The sequence below is a fragment of the Podarcis bocagei genome, assembly GCF_964188305.1.
Source record: "Podarcis bocagei genome assembly, chromosome: 13".
Classification (NCBI taxonomy): Eukaryota; Metazoa; Chordata; class Lepidosauria; order Squamata; family Lacertidae; genus Podarcis; species Podarcis bocagei.
In genome coordinates this window covers 17,226,951-17,250,726 of record NC_138138.1, presented here as the reverse complement: position 1 = coordinate 17,250,726, position 23,776 = coordinate 17,226,951, and the positions used below count along the sequence as shown (strand labels likewise).

At 45.8% G+C, this 23,776-nt stretch overlaps 1 protein-coding gene and 1 long non-coding RNA gene across 3 annotated transcripts in view; one reads left to right on the top strand and one right to left on the bottom strand.

Annotated features, from left to right (window-relative positions):
- The window catches only part of ACLY (ATP citrate lyase), a 58,895-nt gene that overhangs the window by 2,033 nt on the left and 33,086 nt on the right, over positions 1–23,776 (bottom strand). Inside the window, exons 14-28 of one of the 2 annotated variants that reach the window (XM_081166146.1) lie at positions 23,043–23,072; positions 19,016–19,157; positions 17,062–17,230; positions 15,590–15,694; positions 14,719–14,915; positions 13,532–13,613; positions 12,020–12,130; positions 9,940–10,067; positions 9,693–9,786; positions 8,439–8,593; positions 6,484–6,634; positions 5,264–5,407; positions 4,999–5,112; positions 2,464–2,546; positions 480–556 (exon numbers count right to left, since the gene is read on the bottom strand). In XM_081166146.1, the coding sequence (XP_081022272.1) occupies positions 480–556; positions 2,464–2,546; positions 4,999–5,112; positions 5,264–5,407; positions 6,484–6,634; positions 8,439–8,593; positions 9,693–9,786; positions 9,940–10,067; positions 12,020–12,130; positions 13,532–13,613; positions 14,719–14,915; positions 15,590–15,694; positions 17,062–17,230; positions 19,016–19,157; positions 23,043–23,072 (1,782 nt within the window). The remainder of the gene's footprint in view (positions 1–479; positions 557–2,463; positions 2,547–4,998; positions 5,113–5,263; positions 5,408–6,483; positions 6,635–8,438; positions 8,594–9,692; positions 9,787–9,939; positions 10,068–12,019; positions 12,131–13,531; positions 13,614–14,718; positions 14,916–15,589; positions 15,695–17,061; positions 17,231–19,015; positions 19,158–23,042; positions 23,073–23,776) is intronic. The other variant, XM_081166147.1, reaches the window with a different exon arrangement.
- The window catches only part of LOC308571476, a 379,389-nt gene continuing 364,212 nt past the window's right edge, over positions 8,600–23,776 (top strand). Inside the window, exon 1 of the long non-coding RNA XR_014001473.1 lies at positions 8,600–9,044. This is a non-coding gene — a long non-coding RNA (uncharacterized lncRNA). The remainder of the gene's footprint in view (positions 9,045–23,776) is intronic.

Genomic DNA, 23,776 nt, shown 5'->3' with positions numbered 1-23,776 from the left:
AGGGCCGCCAGAGCCTCCTTTGTCCAAACCTTGCCTTTTACCAGACGTCATATACAGTGGTACCTCGGGTTAAGAACGTAATTCATTCTGGAGGTCCGTTCTTAAAGCTGAAACTATTCTTAACCTGAGGTGCCACTTTAGCTAATGGGGCCTCCTGCTGCCGCTGCACTGCCACGGCGCAATTTCTGTTCTCATCCTGAAGCAAAGTTCTTAACTTGAGGTAATATTTCTAGGTTAGTGGAGTCTGTAAGCTGAAGCATCTGTAACCTGAAGCGTCTGTAACCCGAGGTACCACTGTACAACTAGTCAGGCAATAGGTAAGGAGGGGGTGTGGCTTGGGCAAACTATCCTCACGGGCCATAGGGAGGTTTGGTGGGCCTGGGTTCGCACGCAGGCCTGAAGCTCTCCACCCCAGTATAAAAATCCATCCAACCCAGCCCTGCTGCCTTATGGAAGAAAACTTGTGCTTTAGGACTTACCTATGAACCCCATACTTCTACCAAGCACAAAAATGCCATTGAGGGCACCAATGTCAATATATTCGTCAGCTTCTTCCCTGCAATACAAACCAAGCAGTTCTTGCTTAAAACATTAATCCTATTGCATTGCGTATTTTCAGAGGCTGGTTAACATATAAAAGCCACATAGAAGCCACCCCTGCTCCCATGTAACACATACCACAGAATCCTGGTTCTAAAAAAAATCAAGATGGAGGCAAGAGCAGTTGCCAGAGACGAGACGCTCTTTTTCCTGACATTTAAATGAGCTTTCCCATCACAACCCAGTCAAGATAACCTGAGTGACCGTACTTCTATGTTGAAATTGTTTGGTTGTGCAAACCTACTATCTCTTAGCCCCGCTGCAACTCAGCTGTTGAGAATGGATTTTTTTAAAAAAATGATGGAAGCTTCTAATATACTTTAGTCAAGAGGTTATAGCTCAGTGACTGGATAACCACATGCTATTGGGGAAGGTTCACAAGGATCACAGGAAGCAGGAACAGGAATGGCCTCTGTCTGAGACCTTGGAGGGTTGCTGCGGGTCTGGGTAAACCAGGTGTAACTCGTGTGGTGCCCTCTAGGAGTTGCTGAACTACAATTCCCACCATCCCAGACCATTAACCATGCTGGCTGGGGCTGAGGAGACTTGGGAGTCCAACATCATCTGGAAGGCACCAGGTTAGGGAAGGAAGCTTCAGTCGTTTCCGTCTTACTTTGTATTTGGGAACATGCGAACAGTTCTTACAAACGCAAAGGCCATTTCATACCTCACATGGCAGCTATTATGTCCTGAAGTTCTCACCCTGGCCACCAGGAGTATCATGTATATAGTTTTCACTCAGGTCCACGTCAGTTACTTTAGGCGGGAAACCCTGGGTTGTTGTTGCTACAATGCTGACAGCCGGCTGCCTATAAAAGCAGGCCGGCTGAGCTGTTTGCTCTTCAGTTCTGTTCCAGCTTACAAATAAAGAGCTGCTTTGGAGAAATCGCTGCGTCGTCTGCTATGTCTACCCACTATTTAACAGCAGCAGCATACCTTCCCTCCAACACACATACACACTCCCGTTTGTGTGGCTTTAAAAGAGGATTGGACAAACTCAAGGCTACAAGCAATGATCTCTATGCTCTGCATCCACGGTCGCAGCACAGCAGTGGTTCTGAATAAGGTAAAAGGTAAAGGACCCCTGGTGCAGTCAAAGGCGACTATGGGGTTGCAGAGCTCATCTCATTTTCAGGCCAAGGGAGACGGCGTGTGTCCACAGACAGCTTTCTGGGTCATGTGGCCAGCATGACCAAACCGCTTCTGGCGCAACGGGACACCGTGACGGAAGCCAGAGCGCACGGAAACGCCGTTTACCTTCCTGCCGCAGTGGTACCTATTTATCTACTCGCACTGGTGTGCTTTTGGACTGCTAGGTTGGCAGGAGCTGGGACAGAGCAACATGAGCTCAGTCTGTCGCGGGGATTCGAACCGCCAACCTTTTGATCAGCAGGCCCAAGAGGCTCAGTGGTTTAGACGCCACCCACATCCTGAATACCATTGCCTAGAAACTGCAGGAGGGCAGAGCGTTCCTGTGCGTGGGTCCTTGCTTGTGGGTTTTTCCAGAGGAATCTGTTGGGCAGCTGTGAGAACGGATGCTAGACTACATGGGCCACTGGCGTGATCCAGCAGGCTCTTCTTTTCCACTGTCTCCACATACCCCTTTTGCATCTGAGGTGGCAACTGGGGCATCAAAAGATGCTATTTAAGCCTGCCTGTGGCTAATAAAACAATTAATCAGATTGACCGAAGTCTCGCATACGCTCCGACTCTAAACTACAGCTCCTACCTATTGGGTTTACTTCAATTCACTTGCACCCAAGATGCTTGGGAGCAGCGGTCTCATTTGATCAGGGCAATTCACCGTAGCCAAACTTCTGAACCACAATAGAGACGCAGCTGGAGAATAATAAGACTGCTCACCGTGTGAAGGAGCCACAGTTCCTGAGGACATCAACAAAGGCCACACCAATGAACCCATCGACATTGAGGATGAGGTTGGGTTTCTGGGGTGGAAGAAAAGGGGAGGGGGAGGGATGGGAAAGTTAAGCTTCTTCCTTCAAGAGACTGTAGCAACATGCAGGGACTTGAATTCGGCTGGAAGCATTTCAGTGATAAATTGTGAGGCGTTTAATCAACGGATCTCTCTGGCTGGGGACATACAAATCTACTGACCAACTGGAACGTGTCCAGAGGAGGGCAACCAAAATGGTCCAAGGCCTGGAAACGATGCCTTATGAGGAACGGCTAAGGGAGCTGGGCATGTTTAGCCTGGAGAAGAGGAGGTTAAGGGGTGATATGATAGCCATGTTCAAATATATCAAAGGATGTCACATAGAGGAGGGAGAAAGGTTGTTTTCTGCTGCTCCAGAGAAGCGGACACAGAGCAATGGAGCCAAACTACAAGAAAGAAGATTCCACCTAAACATTAGGAAGAACTTCCTGACAGTAAGAGCTGTTCGACAGTGGAATTTGCTGCCAAGGAGTGTGGTGGAGTCTCCTGCTTTGGAGGTCTTTAAGCAGAGGCTTGACAACCATATGTCAGGAGTGCTCTGATGGTGTTTCCTGCTTGGCAGGGGGTTGGACTCGATGGCCCTTGTGGTCTCTTCAAACTCTATGATTCTATGATTCTACTTAGAGTGGACCCGCTGAAATTAAAAAACCTAAGTTTAGTTACCTGTGGAGGAGTGAGGGAACATAGCCTTTAAAGGGATCCCTGGCACTGCCATAGAGCTCCTATTCCTGAGATTCTCCACAGCAAGAGGTACCACAGCCTTCAAGGTTCTAAGCTGTACAGAAAACATTGCCTACAGAATATGAAAACAAGGGCTGGGCCATGGGAAGAACCTGAGATTCTCCGGTCCAGTCCCTTGCACCTACAAGTGAAAATACTGCAATGCGCTCTGTGTGGGGCTACCTTTGAAGGTGACCCGGAAACTACAAGTAATCCAGAATGCAGCAGCTAGACTGGTGACTGGAAGTGGCCGCCGAGACCACATAACACCGGTCCTGAAAGACCTGCATTGGCTCCCAGTATGTTTCCGGGCACAATTCAAAGTGTTGGTGCTGACCTTTAAAGCCCTAAACAGCCTCAGCCCAGTATACCTGAAGGAGAGTCTCCACCTCCACTGCCCGGACACTGAGCTCCAGCTCTGAGGACCTTCTGGCGGTTCCCTCCCTGCGAGAAGTGAGGTTACAGGGAACCAGGCAGAGGGCCTTCTCGGTGGTGGAACCGGCCCTCTGGGAACGCCCTCCCACCAGATGTCAAGGAATAAACAACTATCTAACTTTTAGAAGACATCTGAAGGCAGCCCCATTTAGGAAAGTTTAGATAGGAAAGTTTTTAATGTTTGATCTTTTATCACATTATTATTATTATTATTATTATTATTATTATTATTATTATTATTCTGTTGGGAGCTGGCCAGAGTGGCTGGGAGAACCCAACCAGATGGGCAGGGTATGTATGTATGTATTTTATTATTATTATTCCGAAGGGAGCAGCACTTTGCCTGAGATCCTGGAGAGTCAACTGCAGGCCAGATTTAGACTGCATCATATTCCTAATTTTATTTGCATGCTTCCTATATCACTTCTCCAGTAAAATTCCCCTGTGACAACTGACTGGCTTAGCTGGACCACTGGCAGTTCCTTACATCTAGGTGTTATTCGTGTCCAGGCTTCCATTATGTAGCACAACTTGTTAATAACCATTTGCCTGGTCGCCTATGGCAAGTAAGAATTGCTTGCAAGGAGTCCTGTTTGGAGACGTTTTTAGTGTGTGATGTTGTATTGTGCTTTTACTGTTTTTTGTTGGGAGCCACCCACAGTGGCTGGGGCAGCCCAGTCAGATGGGCAGCATATAATAATAATAATAATAATAATAATAATAATAATAATAATAGTTGTTGTTGTTGTTGTTGTTGTTGTTGTTGTTGTTGTCAGCACAGTTCTTTCCCAACCATCCATCCTAACCAGACGCATCCTTTTTCCCAGACTCTGTATGTATCACTAGTGATGAGGAGTAAGAATACTGGGGCAGATGGGCTAGTAAAATAAAACAACAGCCCAGTAACTCTTATTTTATGTACTTACAATATTTATGTACACTTAAAACTAGTGTGGTGCAGTAGTTAAAGAGTACTGGACTAGGACCTGGGTGACTTGGGTTCAAATCCCCACTCAGCCGTGAAGTTTACGGGGTGATCTTGGGCCAGTCACCACCTCTCAGCCTAACCTATCTCACAGGGTTGTTGTGAGGATAAAATGGAGGTGGAGGGGAAACATCTACACCACTGTGAGCTCCTTGGGAAGAGAGGTGGGATATAAATATAATAATAAGCAAACAAATAAACATGTACCTCCCAGAGTGATGGGGTACGACAAAAAGACCAAGGTTTAAAAAGTTGTCACCCAAAAAAAGGGGGGAGGAGAAAAAGAAAAAGAGAAGGCTGATACCTTGGAAGTCGTAATTTTTTCCACTTCCAGTGCATAGTCTAGCAGAGGCGTCGCAGGGAAATGTTGCTTCACGTAATCCTTGAGGATCTGAACTCTCATATCTGGGTTATTGATCTACGAATTTGGAAAACAGAAATGAAAGAAATGGCACACTTTGGAAAAAGTAATCTCAATTAATAACCCCTCCCTTGGAACTCAACTTTGAACAGGCAGCTGTGTGCCCCTTTCCCACTTCACCCTACCAGACTCTGTTCTCAGCACCTACCGATTTGACCCGGTGCCCAATGCCCATGATCAGCTTCCCTTCTTTCTTCATCTTGTTCACGAACTCCATGGGGATGATGCCGCTGTCAAATGCTTTGCTGAACATCTTTGCCGCTGCATCCAGAGCACCGCCAAACCTATCGCCCTGGAAAGCAGCAAACAAGAAAGAAACTCACACTAAAACCAAAACTTCTGGGGATGGGTGGGTGTCAATAGACCAGGCTGAGGAGTACAGCTCTGATGAGGAATGGTGGGAGCCTCCCCCTCCCCCTGCCCAGGATCCTGAAGCTGTTCAGGAGCAGTAGAGATTTGGAACAATGGTTTGCAGAGGGGCACAATTCTGAAGACAAAAGTTGGGGTGAACGGGGGGGGGGGGTGAACAGCAAAGTGAAGAAGAACTGGAAGAGAGAGAGAGAGAGCTAACAGACTCTCTCTCGCCAGACAATGTCCTGCCTATCAGTCCAAGGTCACGTAGAGCACATAAGGTGGGCCACACAAAAAGCACAGTGGTTGCGAGATCAGGTTGCAAGGTGGAAACCTTAATTGGGAACACCGTCATTCTGAGAATGGCTGCTTTGTTCTTTCACTGTGATCGTTAAAGACTCTTTAAATGGTAAGCGTCTCTTTTCGCTTTGTCCTGCTTATCTACGGCCAAGGGTCCCCGAAGCCTGACCGGGGGGGGGGGGAATCCTGATGTCCAGTGCCGAGGGCCTTCTGGCAGTTCCCTCACTGCGAGAAGCCAAGTTACAGGGAACCAGGCAGAGGGCCTTCTCGGTAGTGGCACCCGCCCTGTGGAACGCCCTCCCACCAGATGTCAAAGAGAACAATAATTACCAGACTTTTAGAAGACATCTGAAGGCAGCCCTGTTTAGGGAAGCTTTTAAAGTTTGATGCATTACTGTATTTTAATATTTTGTTGGAAGTCGCCTAGAGTGGCTGGGGAAGCCCAGCCAGATGGGCGGGGTATACATAATAAATTATTATAATCATCATCATCATCATCATCCTAAACTCAAAATAATACTAAAAAGTGCAAACAGAGGGCAGAAGTGTCATGCAGACACTCTAGAATATTTGCTACACAGATTAAAGGACGCCCCATTGCAAGGATATCTGCACATTGTAATTATGGGAGCTGAAGCGCATCCTGCACAGAACTTCAGCTATATTCCAACAAAGGCATCATTGGCAACTTTCGCCCGGCTGTTGTTCAATGCTTACGATTGTGAGCAGGCCCGAGGTGAGGCTAGATACGAGGTCCTTCCCAGCTCTTGCACAGACAATAGTGTTATGAGCTCCTGACACCGCTGGGCCGTGATCTGCCGTCACCATCAAGCACATCTCTATGAAGTGGCAGGCGTATTTGGGCAACCTGGGGGGCCAGAGATACGACTGTTATGTACTTTTGCCTTTAGAAGTTTCATTCTGCAACTGTTTTCAACTGCCGTCACAAAAAGCATCCAGCTTGAACGGAGGGATGAGAGAAATCTGCGAGCTTGCCAAGGGGTTGATAAGGTTCATTACTGAGTTACAGTGGTACCTCGGTTCTCAAACGCCTTGGTACTCAAACAACTTGGAACCCAAACACTGCAAATCCGGAAGTAAGTGTTCCGGTTTGCGAACTTATTTCAGAAGCCGAACGTGCTCCGTTTTGAGTGTTACACTTCGGATTTGAGTGCCACGTTTCTGCTGTTTTTGCTATTTATTTTGCAGTTTTGTGGCTCTCGTTTGGTTTATTTATGTGACTGTGTGGAACCCAGTTCAGCTACTGATTGATTGATTGATTGATTGATTGATTGTGTGACTGCAGTACATTGTTTATTGCTTTCATTTTATGGACCAATGGTCTCGTTAGGTAGTAAAATACATGTTAAACTGTTGTTTTAGGGGTTGTTTTTAAAAGTCTGCAATGGATTAATCCGTTTTGCATTACTTTCTACGGGAAAGTGCGCCTTGGTTTTGGAACACTTTGGTTTCGGAACGGACTTTTGGAACGGATTAAGTTTGAGAACCAAGGTACCACTGTATTTGAAGTTCGACAGCTCAATCCCCTTCCCAGGCTGAGAGATAAATGGCGAGGACGGGATATTTATCAGGACAGTGTGATTTTTGCAGCTGCAAAACAATGAAGCTGGGGCGGAGCAACGGAGAATTCATGAAACAACAATGGGACCCTCGCTCCACCCAAGGCATAATGGAGAACAGCAACAACTGATAGACAAAATATATTACAAGGGCAGGAAGAAACATTGCAGACAGGATAATTGATAAATCATCAAACCATCAATTCTAGCACGTGGGGGGCCACCTAAATTGTATAATTTGGTATCTCAATGATCGGTATTATTAATTGTATTATAATTTAGCATCATTACAATGAGTCTATTATTGGATTGTTGTAACTGAAAACTAATAAAAAAAATTATTTTTTAAAAAAGCAACCAACAGAATGGCACAGCCCGACTGACACATGCCATTTGTCGATTGATTATGTCTCCAAGGCTGGCAGGCGAACAACAACTGTGCTATCCATACAACTTTCAATTATAATTATTTCATATGTTTTTGTGGGTTTCAGTTGTGTTTTATCTACAGTTTTATTATGTGCAATGTTCTTCACTGAGGAGGATTATAAATACAGTGGTACCTCAGTTTACGAACTTAATCCGTTCCGGAAGTCTGTTCTTAAACCAAAACCGTTCTTAAACCAAGGCGTGTTTTCCCTAATGAAGCCTCCTGCTGCCGGTGCCCTTCCAAAATTCGGATTCCATTCTTAGACCAAGGTGGTAAAGTTCTCAAACCAAGACACTACAGTGGTACCTCGGGTTAAGTACTTAATTCGTTCCGGAGGTCTGTTCTTAACCTGAAACTGTTCTTAACCTGAAGCACCACTTTAGCTAATGGGGCCTCCCGCTGCTGCCGCGCCGCCGGAGCACGATTTCTGTTCTCATCCTGAAGCAAAGTTCTTAACCCGAGGTAATATTTCTGGGTTAGTGGAGCCTGTAACCTGAAGCATATGTAACCTGAAGCGTATGTAACCCGAGGTACCACTGTATTTCCGGTTTTGTGGAGTTTGTAAACCAAATCGTTCTTAAACTGGACTGTTCTTAAACTGAGGTACCACTGTACACTAATAAAAGACAAATAATAACAAGCAGCGCAGTAACTACACCCACCTTCTCTGGAACCACAATAAGCCCAGAACACCCCCAATTCCCATTTCTTCCTTGAAGACTTCAGTGATGGGCATGCCGGCATAGATCAGTTCCTGGCCCCGTTCATCACAGATGCTAGTCATGAAAGAAGCTGGCTTCCGAATCAAACCAAGCTCCTGAAAGTTGAGTGCACAAACAAACAAAGAAGTTGTATAAACAACAAGAGAGAACCTGATCTAGACCTTGTGGAGGTTGCAGACCTGAGCTTGAGCAATTTCGTGTCAAACTGCTGGTGGGGACAAACAAACACTCTTCCAAACAGAGAATCCCCTCCATTAGAAACAAGGCTAGAACTCTTCTAGAACTGTTTTCTTTGTAAAGGAAATGCTTCTATATATTCAGTTCAGAAAGGCTTGCAGAAGACGTGTTGTGGACAGGGTGAATAAAAATCAATGATTTTTTACAAAAATAAAAAAATAAAAATCGGATTATTTTTTAAAATTGTTTTTTTTTAATTTAAATTGGATTTTTGTGATTTAAATCAGATTTTTAAAATAAAATGCTTTTGGAGGGGAAATCTTTCTAAAGATAATTTTCTATTTAAGTTCCATTATAGTCCAAAGGCTAGTCATCAGGAAATAAGGATATGTTTTAAGTTTTTCATGTGTGCTAAAACTCAGTCTAAGGTTGTTGTTTTTTTAAAAAAATTGTTTAACCACATCAGTTAACAAACATGGATATATATGCTATAATGTTATTGCTGAGTTAAGTAAATTGTCTAAATTGTTATTAAGGAAATGTTTATTTTTCTCCTTCCAATAAAGTACAGCAGAAAAGCTGTCCAAATATAAACAGTTAACTTATTAAACCTCACAATAATTTCATAATTATCTGTCTGTGTATTTCTAATAGTATAACCACATCAGCAATTTTTGACACAACTGTAAAAACTACCCTGAAAAATTATTATTCCAAAAATGAAACCTTCATCTGGTTGTGAATATTAAGATTATACCAGCAAGAATGAATCTTTCTGTAAAAAAAAAAAAAAAAAGTTTTAAATCAAGACTTATGGACTAGTGATTTAAATCAAGTCTTACTGACTAGTGATTTAAATCGATTTGATTTAAATCAAATCCACTCTGGTTGTGGATAATGAAATTGTCCTTTTGCTTCCACCAATTTCTGTTAGCATAACACTTTGATTGTGTTATTCCAAGAAGCCGTGCATCCTCCTAGCTCTTTCAGTAACCACTTGGAAAGGAGCAGACTTACCCTTGCCCACGAGTAATCCATTGGCACAGTAGGCGGAGGCACTTCCTGGGCTGGTTCAATCACTCCCTTGGAAACCAGATCTTCGTACACTGACCTGAGAGAAGGACATGGAAGAGGCTATGTGTTGGCCTGTTACAGCTTGATGAATGAATGAATGAATGAATCTTTATTTGCGTCAGCCATCGGCCATAGCAATGAAACAACAATACAGCTTGATGTTTGCTTGTTTGAAAAAAATATTACTTACTGAATCACATCGCCCAGCTCGTCAAAACTATGCGGTACAAAGACGCCCACTTCCTTCAGAGCTTGGTTCTTGGCCACTGCGGTTTCAGATGCCTGATTGGCACAAGCTCCAGCATGGCCAAACTGCACCTGTTATAACAAGGATAGGTGGGTCTTTAGCAGTGCCGGATTTACGTATAAGCTAAACAAGCTATAGCTTAGGGCCCCACTCTCTTGGGACCCCCAAAAAAATTTTAAGGGAAAAAAACCACTAGATGTACATTTCCAAAATATAAGATAAAAAACAAATAAAATAAAACCTACATACAGCAATAGCGTTTTGTGTTGTGTAGGCTCCTCTGATGTAAGTAATAGGTCCCACCTGCTCCCTGAAATATCACTGGTTTACTCATTTCTAGATATAGGGTGCCTACATTCTGCATGGACTGGTTGCATGGTAACATGTGCAAATGGCTTTAGATATCCATTAGGTCCATAAATTACCATATAGCACAGGGGTCAGCAAACATTTTCAGCAGGGGGCCAGTCCACTGTCCCTCAGACCTTATGGGGGGGGGCAGACTATATTGGGGGGGGGAATGAACAAATTCCTATGCCCCACATATAAGCCAGAGGTGCATTTTAAATAAAAGCACACATTCTACTCATGTAAAAACACCAGGCAGGCCCCACAAATAACCCAGAGATGCATTTTAAATAAAAGGGCACATTCTACACATGTAAAAACAGGCTGATTCCTGGACTGACTGTCCGCGGGCTGGATTTAGAAGGCGATTGGGCCAGATCCAGCCCCCGGGCCTTAGTTTGCCTACCCATGATATAGCACATATATTCAACACAAAAAGACAGTGACAAATTGTTGTTGACAAAGAAGAAGAGTTTGGATTTGATATCCCGCTTTATCACTACCCTAAGGAGTCTCAAAGCAGCTAACATTCTCCTTTCCCTTCCTCCCCCACAACAAACACTCTTGTGAGGTGAGTGGGGCTGAGAGACTTCAGAGAAGTGTGACTAGCCCAAGGTCACCCAGCAGCTGCATGTGGAGGAGCGGAGACGTGAACCCGGTTCACCAGATTACAAGTCTACCGCTCTTAACCACTACACCACACTGGACAGCTGGACATATAAACTGGGACCCATTACCTTCAGTAGCTTAGGGCCTCATCAAACCTAAATCCGGCCCTGGTCTTTAGCAAGACAAGTGTTTGATTCATTAAATTAACATCATAGCAAACAAATGCTCCTTAATGCCAGCTACTAGAAAGCACAGGAGGTTTTTTTTGGGGGGGGGGGTTGCTTTCATTTTCGAGCCCTGCTTGACGGTTTCCTGCAGCCCCTGCAGGAACAGAATACTGGACAATTGTCCTGATCCAAAAGGGCTTTTCTTCTGTTCGTATTTGGATGTTCCTCGACCTCATTTTCCCACTGCCGTGACAAGGAAGACGCAATGTCTGCATCTTCCGATGGATTGTTTAAGTAAAGGTAAAGGGACCCCTGACCATCAGGTCCAGTCGTGACCAGTCGCTTTATTGGCCGAGGGAGCCGGCGTACAGCTTCCGAGTCATGTGGCCACCATGACTAGGCCGCTTCTGGCAAACCAGAGTAGCGCACGGAAATGCTGTTTACCTTCCCGCCAGAGTGGTACCTATTTATCTACTTTGATGTGCTTTTGAACTGCTAGGTTGGCAGGAGCAGGGACCAAGCAACGGGAGCTCACCCCATCGCGGGGATTCAAACTGCCAACCTTCTGATCGGCAAGTCCTAGGCTTTGTGGTTTAACCCACAGCGCCACCCGCGTCCCTGATGGATTGTTTATCTTGCTGTAAATAAAGCTGTCTAGTTTACTGAAACAACAGCATATGGACTCTCTCTTCTGCAAGCTCATGCACACAAGCAGTGCTTGCTGAGCCGCTCTGCTACAGGTCCAGGAATTCTGCTGCCGTTGAAACGTACCGGACCCCATATGCATTCCCAGTTTTAGAATCTGTGATTTCGACAGCTGTTTAATATAATCAGAGATCCAGCACTCCCAACTGTAATAAATAGCTTTTCTACCCCCATTCAATGTATTCCTCCCTTACCTCTGAAGAGAACATCGTGGCACAGGTCCCTATGCACCAGCAGACAACAGGCTTAGTGATCCGGCCTTCTTTAACACCCCTACAGATCTTGTACTCCTCGGTTCCTCCAATCTAAAAAGAAAAGAAAAGAAAAAAGGAGTCAAGGGTAGCAACTCAACCCATGTGTGCACAGCGCTCTTTAAAATAGAAAAAAGTATTTCGCCAAATCAGTCCCCACTTTTGCAGGTGAAATTGGACCACAAGGGCTACAGAACTATAAAGAGAGCTACATAAAAAAGACTACAACTCCCATCATCCCTAGCTATCAGGACCAGTAGAGAGGAATGGTGGGAACTGTAGTCCAAAAACTGCCGAAGACCCAAGTTTGGGAAACCCTGTATCGAAGGAGAAGATGTGCAGGTTTTGTTTTAATTTAAACATTTGTATGCTGTTGTTCCATTAAATGCAGTTTAATGTAAACCCCGTAAAATGAAAGGCCAGTGAGGTTGCTTTTTTTAAAGGCTACCTACAACTCTCTCTCTCTCTCTCTCTCTCGTACCTTGGAAGTTGAACAGTTTAGTTCCCAAATGTTTTGGCTCCTAAATGTCCCAAACTCGGAAGTGACTGTTCCGGTTTGCAAACTATTTTTGGAAGCTGAATGTCCGACACTTTCTGATTGACTGCAGGACCTTCCCACAGCTAATCAGAAGCCGCGCTGTGGTTTTCGAACGTTTTGGAAGTCGTACGGACTTCCGGAACAGATTCCATTCAACTTCCAAGGTACGACTCTGTCTGTGTGTGTGTGTGTGTGTGTGTGTGTGTACACGCACACGCACACACAGTCGTACCTCAGTTTTCAAACGTAATCCATTCCGAAAGACTGTTCCGAGTTCCAAAATGTTTGAAATCCTAAAACTCAATACGGATGCCTCAATATGGAACACTCAATACAGAAACTGCTGCGGCATGTTTGACTTCTGAGGCATGTTCGAAAACTGAAACATTTACTTCCGGGTTTACGGCGTTCAAAAACCAAGGTATTTAAAAGATCTCATAGCAGTCCCATATCTTCAGAGAAAAAGCAGTGGCAAAATAAAATACTTTCCCAAAGCCCGTATGCCAAATGCCAGGCAAAATAAGAGCGCAAGATGTCTAAAGGGAATACAGAGGTGCTGTTGGTCAAGTTTCCTTCTGGAAGGAGGGGCTTTCGCAACAGTGGTGGCACAACTGAGAAGACAGTGCTCAGCAAATGCAAAGGAAGGTCAGGTGAGGACTCAAGTCAGCCTCCTCTGTGGCCAAACATTCCTACTTCTGTAGTGTACAGTGGATACTAGGCATACTGACCACACAAATTGTCATCTACTTCTAGATGAAGCTCTCAGAGCTACTACCAGTCAATGTAGACAATACAGAGCTAGATGGAGGAACGGGACTTATAAGGCAGCTCCGTATATTCCTATGTTAAGCTGAAGCTACAAAGATACCATTGCCAAGTGATGCTGGAGACAGAAAAACAAACTTGAAGGTACTCACTTCTCCTAACACCACTATCATCTTCACCCCAGGCGTGTCTTGGTAGCGTAAAACGTGGTCCATGAAAGTGGAGCCAGGGTATCTAGACACAAGGGAACAACATTTTTTTAATCAGGCATTCATGTTAAGAAGATTCTACTGCTTAAAGAATATTGTACAACACAAACAGCCCAGATTTCAACTCCGGTCTCGAAGGCTCAACAATTTTTATCGACGGCTCTCTGTCCACAACAGAGAGGGATAGAAGAATTTCTTCCATTACACAAAACACCGGGCTGCACAACTGGTGTGGATGGGTGTAGTTTAAAACCAGAAGGACAATTCACACAACAAGGATTTCCTTGAGGTGTAAAACAGGTCAAAACCATTGCGAATGTTCTGTTTTACTGCCCATATCATGCAAAAATCTGTGGTAAATATTTAAACCCTATGCTGAAAGAAAAGTTAAGATTGCTCTGACTTCTTCAGGGTTTCCTTTCAATGGAACAGTTGTAGGCATGGCATTAGGGAGAATGTGGAATTAAAACTACGTCGCCATAAGACCTGAGAGGCACTTTTTAGCCTTATTATGTCTGTACAGTGGTACCTCGGGTTAAGTACTTAATTCGTTCCGGAGGTCCGTTCTTAACCTGAAACTGCTAACCTGAAGCACCACTTTAGCTAATGGGGCCTCCCGCTGCCGCCGCACTGCCGGAGCACGATTTCTGTTCTCATCCTGAAGCAAAGTTCTTAACCCGAGGTACTATTTCTGGGTTAGCGGAGTCTGTAACCTGAAGCATATGTAACCTGAAGCGTATGTAACCCGAGGTACCACTGTACAGTGGCACCTCAAGTTACAAACACCTTGGGTTACAGATGCTTCTGGTTACAAACTCCACTAACCCGGAAGTAGTACCTCGGGTTAGGAACTTTGCCCCAGGATGAGAACGGAAATCACGTGCCGGCGGCACGGCAACAGCGGGAGGCCCTCAGGTTAAGAACGGTCTCAGATTAAGAACGGACCACCAGAACAAATTAAGTTCGTAGCCCAAGGTACCACTGTAATAGATCCAACTTAAAAGTATCTCCTTTTACGAACAAATGTCAATTTTACGCTTTGACTTGTCTACTTTTGTATCCTGTGTGTGCCAATAAAGAAGATAGATGGATGGATTGAACAAGGATATCGCTTTTGGCCTGGCTCTCACCTATCCCCACCAATGGCCACCCCTTCAAAGACGCCGTCTGTGGTCCTGGAGATGATGTTGTTAAGTTCATTGGACATCCCTCCTGAGCGGGAGACATAAGCTACACTTCCGGGGCGGTACAGCTTAGATGCCAAGATGTTATCTAGCATTCCGCCTGTGTTTCCGATCTTGAAGCAGCCAGGCTTGATTCCACCTACCTACAAACAAAAGGAGGAAGGAGATGAATATCGGAGCGGTTGTAGTTTGTGTAATAACAGCTCAACAGTTTCAAAAATTCTCTCTTTCATAAAACGGGAAATTCAAATCCAGAATTTTTGTACATGTGACAAGGGATTTTTGGATATGCAAATCACAGAGCATATTTGCTCCTGATTTACCCTCAATTTGCCTTTTTTTTAAAAAAAAGGTCTTTCATCAACATAGCAGTAACAGATCCATCTGTGAGAGTAGAAGGTGTGACCCACAATTTGGGGATCTGATTCAGCCCCCATGTATTTATTTATGGCCTCACAAGATCCCACAATTTTTGAGGTGGGAACAAAAATGGGGCAGGGAAGACATCTGAAGGCAACGCTGTTCAGGGAAGTTTTTAATGTTTGATGTTTTATTGCGTTTTTAATATTCTGTTAGGAGCTGCCCAGAGTGGCTGGGGAGGCCTGGCCAGATGGGTGGGGTATAAATTTTTTGTTGTTGTTGTTGTTGTTGTTGTTGTTGTTGTTGTTGTTGTTGTTGTTGTTGTTGTTGTTGTTGTTGTTGTTATACTTTACCACTGTGCAGGAAAGAATTTATAGATTTTCACATCAACGCACGTTAGAAACAAATTAACGAAGCAGAATAAGCCACAGAAAGCCATGGTTCCTTCTTCTCTCACCGTTGCAGGCCCGATAATGGTGACGCCTTTCTCGTCTGCCATCTTGATCAACCGGCGAGTCAGAGCCTCTGGGATGCCTTCTGCAATGATGGCCACAGTGCGGATCTGCAGCCCAAGAAAAAATCAACACCGGCAATGACTTCCTGGAGTCTCTCCCTCCTCAGCGATAGGGAGGATCAGAAAAGCAATGGCAACTATCGAGGCTTTTTAAAGCTCTTGGGTGCAGGATTTAATAATGAAGACGTTTCCTTAGAAATCCTAAAACCAGGATTGTGGGTATCATCAGACAATTGAACATCTGCCACAAGAAAAACTGGATTTTGCAACCTGTATAAACTAGGCAAGTTACATTTACATTATTCTGCATAACATTGCTAGTTGGGGGGGGGGGGGGCAGAAAAAGCAAAGCAGCTCTATCCCTCCAATCTTTGAAAATATCTCATTCATCCAGAACTGTCCAAATGCTACGGCTTTTCAGATCTTGTGTATACATATCAATTTGGCCAGGGGTGGGGCGGGAGAGGAGAAGACTGTGCCCAATGGCTCTGCCTCCTGACTATTGTGAATTTCATGGGAGTTGTGAATGTGGCCCTTAGACACAATTAGCTATATGTGTATATAGCCTTGTGTAAAAATAAAGCTAAAAAGGCAAAGGACCACTGGACAGTTAAGTCCAGTCAAAGGCAACTATGGGGTGTGGCGCTCATCTCGCTTTCAGGCCGAGGGAGCCAGCATTTGTCCGCAGTTTTCCAGGTCATGTGGCCAGCATGACTAAACCGCTTCGGGCGCAATGGGACGCCATGATGGAAACCAGAGCGCACAGAACCGCCGTTTACCTTCCCGCCGCAGCGGTACCTATTTATCTACTTGCACTGGCATGCTTTTGAACTGCTAGGTTGGCAGGAGCTGGGACAGAGCAACGGGAGCTCACCCCGTCACGGGGATTCGAACCGCCGACCTTCTGATTGGCAAGTCCAAGAGGCTCAGTGGTTTAGACCACAGTGCCACCCACATCCCCCTAGCGCTATGTGCACAGGGGTCATACCACAAGATCAGGAACCCTGCACAGGGGGAACCAGCAGGCACAATCCCACTCTGCCCTTTGCACATTCAGTCTATGTGTGATTGGAAGCTGTGGTGTAGCTACTTGCACAGGAATGGAATTACAGTGGTACCTCGGGTTACATACTTAATTCGTTCCGGAGGTCAGTTCTTAACCTGAAACTGTTCTTAACCTGAAGCACCACTTTAGCTAATGGGGACTCCCGCTGCTGCCGCCGCGCAATTTCTGTTCTCATCCTGAAGCAAAGTTCTTAACCCAAGGTACTATTTCTGGGTTAGTGGAGTCTGTAACCTGAAGCATATGTAACCTGAAGCTTATGTAACCCGAGGTACCACTGTATTATTTTTTGTTCGCTTCTGTTCCTCCTCAGAACTTGGGTCACAGATCCCGCCAACTCTACTCCACACACCTGCGGGTGGTTCATGGTCTCCACAGTGCTGTCATAGGCTGAGCGGAGGGATGCAAAGTTGATCAGCACATCCACTTCCGGGTGCTTCTTCATGGCGTCTGCCATGTTCTTGAAGACGGGGATGAGTATCTCTTTGTGGCCCCAGTAGAACTTCTGTTTGTGGTCCCCACTGCAAGGAAACGCATCACAAGCCCCAACATTAATTATCTGCTGCAACAGAGAGAGAAATGAAGGTGCACATGCGGGCGAAAACAGTGGCACGTTTCCCAGTGTGGGGAATGTGCATTACTGCTTTGGGCAACACTTGTGGAGCTTCTGTTGCTGTAGGTAAATGGGAACTTCTTTTCCCGGCTCCATCTAAGCCTTAGTTCTCCCTGAGGTGGTCAATCTCCATCTGGTATGCCAGACGTCAGGGTAGGGGCAAACATGTCTGAATGCTCATCCGTACAACAGAAACAACAATCCCTCAGGAAGAGAGCTCACAAGCAGGAGGGCTCCAGCCTAGTCTCCTTTGGAGCAAGATAGTTTTCTATGCACAGCCAAGATGAGGCTAATTTACCTGTGGCCGAGTTTCCTAGGGCTGGGCAATATATTGATCTATCGTCCAAAACCAGTTTGAAGTCTATTGCCGTGATATTGGTTTCATAATTTTTGGCCTGGCAATAAATCACGAATCATGACGTGTGTTAGGGCTAGGCGATATATCATCCAAAACCAGTTTGAGGTCCGAATTGTGATATCGGTTACATAATTCTTGACCTGGCAATATGTTGCAAATCAAAGATATGTGTGTGTGTGTGTGTGTGTGTGTGTGTGTGTGTGTGTGTGTGTGCGCTCTATGCAAAAACCACGATGCGGGGAAAACCATGAAGCCAGCCAATGCCTCTACATAGCTCCATCCTTATTTCAGATATTGTGATGTATTGCGATGTCTAGCTGGTGATATATCGCAATGTTGAAAACAATGTATCGCCCAGCCCTAACGGGAGCACGGAAAAGAAAAGGAAGGAAACAGGACAGGAAAGGGGCAGCTATGCAAATACAGTGGGCGATAATGGAATTCTACCAGCTTGCTAGTTTGTGGAAAGAAGCAACAAGTACATGCATGGCAGAGATTCTACAAGCACTATGTAATCCCCAGGACCAGGTAATGTCAAATGATGCCAAGGATCATGACACAGGCTGCAATGCACGGTAGGTGTAACTTAGATGATGCAGGAGGATATGGGCTGTACTGGGGCAGGGCCAGATTTAGGTCTGATGAGGCCCTAAGCCACTGAAGGTAATGGGGTCCTTTCTATGTCCAGCTGTCCTTTGTCAACAACAAATTGTCGCTGTTTTTTGTGTTGAATATGTGCTATATGGTAATTTCTGGACCTAATAGGTATCTCAAGCCATTTGCACATGTTGCGAGGCAACCTGTCCATGCAGAATGTAGGCACCCTATATATAGAAATGAGCAAACCAGTGATATTTCAGGGAGCAGGCTAGCAGGTGGGGCCCATGACATACATCACAGGAGCCTACACAACACAAAACACTGTTGCTGTATGTAGGTTTTATTTTATCTGTTTTTTATCTTATATTTTGGAATTGTACATACAGTTTTTTTTTCTTTGAATTTTTTGGGGGCCCCCAAGAGAGTGGGGCCCTAAGCTATAGCTTGTTTAGCTTATACGTAAATCCGGCACTGCACTGGGGTCTCAATCCGAGACAAGAGATGAAAGGGAACCAGATTGAGGAGGGCAAAGCACAAAAGCAATGTACAAGTTTGCAACAAAAGACGGGGGGAAAGAGGAAATATATAATATTTAGCAGGACAGCGCTTGTCCTAGCCTAGCTACAAATTTCCACCGCCGCAGAAAAATGGCAGAAAGGAATTGAGATGCAGGAAGATGGAATGGGAGCAGCCCCCCCCCCACACACATGTGGGACAGAGGCGCTGTGAACATACGTGAATGGATAAACCATGGCAGCCACTGAAGGCTCGTCTCTGGAGCAGACGTAGTCGAAGTCCAGCATGCCTTGCACAGCCCGGGTCTGCATCCCCCAGACGATCGCCTTGGTGTGGCGGCTGAACAAGGTGGTGGCTTTACCTGCATGAGGGGAAAAGAGAAGACGACCCCGCCCACCCAGGGCCAGACGTTTAACATCCATACAGAAAGGCTCCAAGCGGCAGCGCATGGCCAGGCACGCGACCGCAAAAGCCATCCCTGGCCAAGCATCTCTCTCTGCATTACAAGGAGAAGGCGCATACCAGCCATTCGTAAGAAGCAAAGCATGAGAGACAGAAAGCAGCCAAAGTCGCCAGGTTCTTACTGGGAAGGTTTCCTGTCCACCACACTGGCTATTCTTACACACTGGCTATTCTTACAAAGATATGTAAACAAAGCTGTAAGCTTCTTCCAAATGGACATCTTGACTGACCCAACTGCTCCCCTAAATCAGTACAATGAAAAGCAGCTGCACTTCTCACTCCTGAAGGTCGGTGCTCTCCAGAAAGAATGAGAGAAACTACAGGATGGTGGACACAAAATATTGCCCCCCCACACACACACACACAAAGAGAGAGAGAGAGAAACTACGAAGCTGTAATAAATAAAGACTCATATTGGAAAGCTTCTGTGATCCCTAAGCACCCACCAGGAGAGTGAAACACTCTGAACTGAACAATTTTGGTGTGCCTCTGCACTGGATCATTCAGTGACCCCTGGTGCAGAGCCATAACAAAACTCTCCAGCTTCAGAGGAAGCTGCCCATTGCATCTCTGCAAGAGTCTCTGCTTTTCTCCAAATCAAGGGCATGTTCTAAACAGGGGCATTGGAAGGTAGGTGTGTGGGGTGAGGGCCGCCCCTGGTGTCATGCCAGGGGTGGTGGTGGTTACAAAATCCCCCCAGATTGATAGGCATAGTGGTGTTCGCACCGCTGGTGGGCAGATTTTTGCGACTGGTGTGAACGTTGTCGTGAAAATCCACCTGCTGATCACGCAAATACGGCCAGCGATCAGCCTGGCACTCCCCGGCGGGCAGCGCTCGTATCCCTGGCGGGCGTATTTTTGCAATCAGCGGTCGGATTTTCACGATCAGTGGCCACAGGTGATGTGAGCGCCACCCGCCGATCACAAAAATCTGACCACTGATCGCGAACAAAGCTCAACAACTCTAGGGCACCCTCCCTAAAAGAAGCTCAACAACTTTGGGCAACGTTCCCAAAAATTGCAATGTGGGGTTTCCAAAAATTGCAATGTGGGGGGTGACAAAAAGATTTCCGCACTGGGTACCACCTGACCTCGCTACGCCTCTGGCTCTAAACAGCAACTTGTGCAGAAGCAAGGGCAACTTCTCTCAGGGCAGATCTTATCCTCGGAAAACAAAACAAACAAAAAAAAACCCACAAGCATTTTCAAGTATAATAGTGACATGCCTCCCATTTTAATTCAGCTATCAGGATTTTCGAAATAATGCTGAAATGCCCAGCTACATGTTTCGGAGCATACCTGGAAGTGTTGAAGGGGCAGGGGGAAACAACAGGTGTTCCACAGCTTTCTACACCTCTCTCCTATCTCAGAGGGATCCCCAAGGCCACTTACATAAAACGGAACCTGCTCAATATTGAAACCACAAGACTGAAAACCAGCCAACCACAGTACCGGTAAAGGAGAGTATATGGGTATCTGGCTTTGTCTTGTGGTACATCTGCAGACTTGGGAAGCAGTGATTTGAGACTTGAAAGTTCACTTATAGCGAAGTTTGAGGGCTCCTCAATTGTAATCCCAAACACCTGACACCTGTGGGGACAGGGGAGCAACCAACAAGATTGCCCAGTATTTTATTACAAAGGTGGGCAATCTCTCCATTGCAATATGCTTTTCCTGTTGTAGGTACTGAAAGCTAATTTGGAACTAGGAGCTGTAATGATGATTCTAAAACAGGAGTGGCCCTCCAGGTATTGTTGGGTTCCAACTTCCACCAGACCTTCAGTCAGGGAGGATGGAGTCAACATCTGGAGAGCACTGGGCTGAGGAAGGTTGCCCTGGTGGTTTTCATTACAATGGCAACCACTCTATCACCAACACGCAAACACACTCCCATGGAAGTCCCCAACCAGAGATCCCACCTACCCACCCAATGTTTCATTCTGCTGAGTGGCAACACACAAAAGCAGCTTAAACACACCAACCAGACTTCTAAAAACCACCACAATCTACCACAAATGCTAAAGTGGGATAGGGTAAACAAAGGGTATTTGGGTTTTTATTTATGATAGACCAAACCTTAAAGTGCCTAAAGGATTGGGAAAGGGAGCAGGAAACAGAGGCAGGATGAAAACAAGGGAGAAGGGCCAAAAAAACAAGAATCCCATCTCCTATCTGGAAGGAGAAGTCCAGGATTTGATTCGCTTATTGCTGCTCTTCCATCAAGGAACGCCAAGCAACATGCAAGAAGTTATTTTAGCATCCTCGTCCACATGCAACGCTGAGGTAATGCTATGCAGGGATCGGATTGCGCACACGATTTTCGGCATCTGCGCAGATGTGATTTTCGGCATCTGCGTCTGCGCAGACGCAATTTCTGGCAATGCGGAAGCAAGTCCCAGTGCTGTGCTGCACCAGTTTAGCGCAGCGCACAGGGATTCACTAAGCAGGCAGCTCAGTTCAGGGGTGGCTCGTGGGCTGGTTAAACGACCCCCCTGGGCCACTTGTGGCCCATGGGCCTTAGGTTGCCTACCCCTGTGCTATGGCTTAATGTGAGCAAGCGAACCAACATGCGGGCTCCCAGAGAGGAGGTTCCCAGCTGTTTCTTTGCTGTGCTAAGCTAAGCCAAGCCAAGCCATTATTTGGGCTTAGCGTGTTGTCCAAACCCAGCTGGTGCTTCAGCTTCCCCAGACAAACCACAAACTGTAAGCCACAGGAAAAAAAACTTGTTTTGCAATGGTTTTATTGGTGTGATCCTTCCTGGGAATATTTTGACTGAAGGACGCTGTTGTCGTTGTTGGAATAGCATCTCCTGTACTATAGCACTGCATTCCTGTGAGCCTATTAAAATCATGCAGATGAAGATTCCCAACAGAAAATCCCTCAGTAAGAATAGCTTACTCTAAACTCCAGTGACTAAAGGATAAGATGGTGCTGATCAAAGAGCAGGAATAGAGACAGGAAAAGATAAAGAGACACACTGTCTGAATTTGCAGCACTGCACTAAAAAACACTGGCTATGGGGGCCGAAAGCACTATATGCCTGACACCTGCAAAGTCAGTGGCAAACTAGCTCACAATTCAATAGCAGGAGGGCCAATAAAGATTGCATTGGAACTGTACCACTCTGAGAGCAAGGGAGAGGTTTAAAAAGACTTGACAATAATACCACATCAGTCTGAATATAGTCTGCACTCTTTCCCCAATTCTGGCTTGCATAAAACCTGAGACAGGTCTATAATCACTGTCTTAACAGGTAGAAAAGCTGTGATTTAAGGTGGGACCTTTTGTATAACCATTGCCAGTCCTTCTCAACAGGTGGCACTGGTTGCCCAGAGAATTGTTCATTATGAGTGGAATCTAGAAACCGTGAAAGACACTGGATGCTGCCAGCGATTTATGGTATTTTTCCTCCCCGCTTTCAAAGAGATCTCATTTTAGGAGTGTGGCCTGCATTCGACAGCGACTTATATGCAGACTAATATGGTAGTTGGTGATCATAGGCCCTTCTTTTCCCACAATTGTGTTTTGGGGGGGGGGGGAATTAAAATAAATAAGAGGCAAGAGGGGAAAGAAGAGAGATAGAGAGAGGTGTTTTTAAAAAGCCACATTACCAGGGACAAGAGGGGACAGGGACAAACCAGGCAACAAAACTGCAAGGGTAAAGAGCAGGAATAACACCGGCCAACCCAAACCAAAAACCACACAGGACACCCGTTGAAAATTAACTGCACAAGCAGCTGGTAGCAAGGCTGGACACTGAGCTGAGCTAGTGGTGGGGTCCTACCTTGAACAGGTCTCGGAGGTGGGGAGGCATCTGTTAAAGAGAGAATCACCATTGCAAGAAATCCAACAAGGCTGCCTGTCTTGGCTTTCGTCTCACATTACGCTGCCGGGGGGGGGGTCGGGGTAGGGGCTTAGGCGACTGCAATCTTAAGTACAGTGGTTTTCAAACCGGGTGTCTAGGAACCCAGGAGCTCTTTTGAATCTTACCCGGCTAGTAGGGAAAGCGGGAAAGGTGTCAGTCAATGCAGGGTGTGTGTGTGAAAACTATCGCTGTGGGCAACTGGCCCAGAATCGGTGGATCTCAAACTTTGGGGCATCAACCCCAGGGATGTGCAGGGGGAGTTGGTGTGGGAGATAAAAGTTCCAGAGAAGGGAGAAGATCCCACAAGAGGCAGACCCAGAGCCACATTCCTGCAAACAGCACTGGTTTCGCATTGCAGCTGCCAGCAACGGAAGCTAAAAACCTTGCCTTGCACAAATCAGGAAGTGGGTGGTGCTATGTGCAAAGACGTTACATGCTCATATGCTGAAGGGGAGGTTTCCAGTGGAAGGCGATGCTCAGAAGATCTCCAACCCACCCACCCCGTCCCTGAATTTAAAGAAAGAAAGACACAGTGATGCCTAGGGGTTTTTTTTCTCAAGGCAAGAAACAAGGCACAACAGACCTGGTCAACGCAACATGCAAAAGGAGAGAGCGTGCTACCAAAATTATCTGCAAAATGCAGGGATTCCATG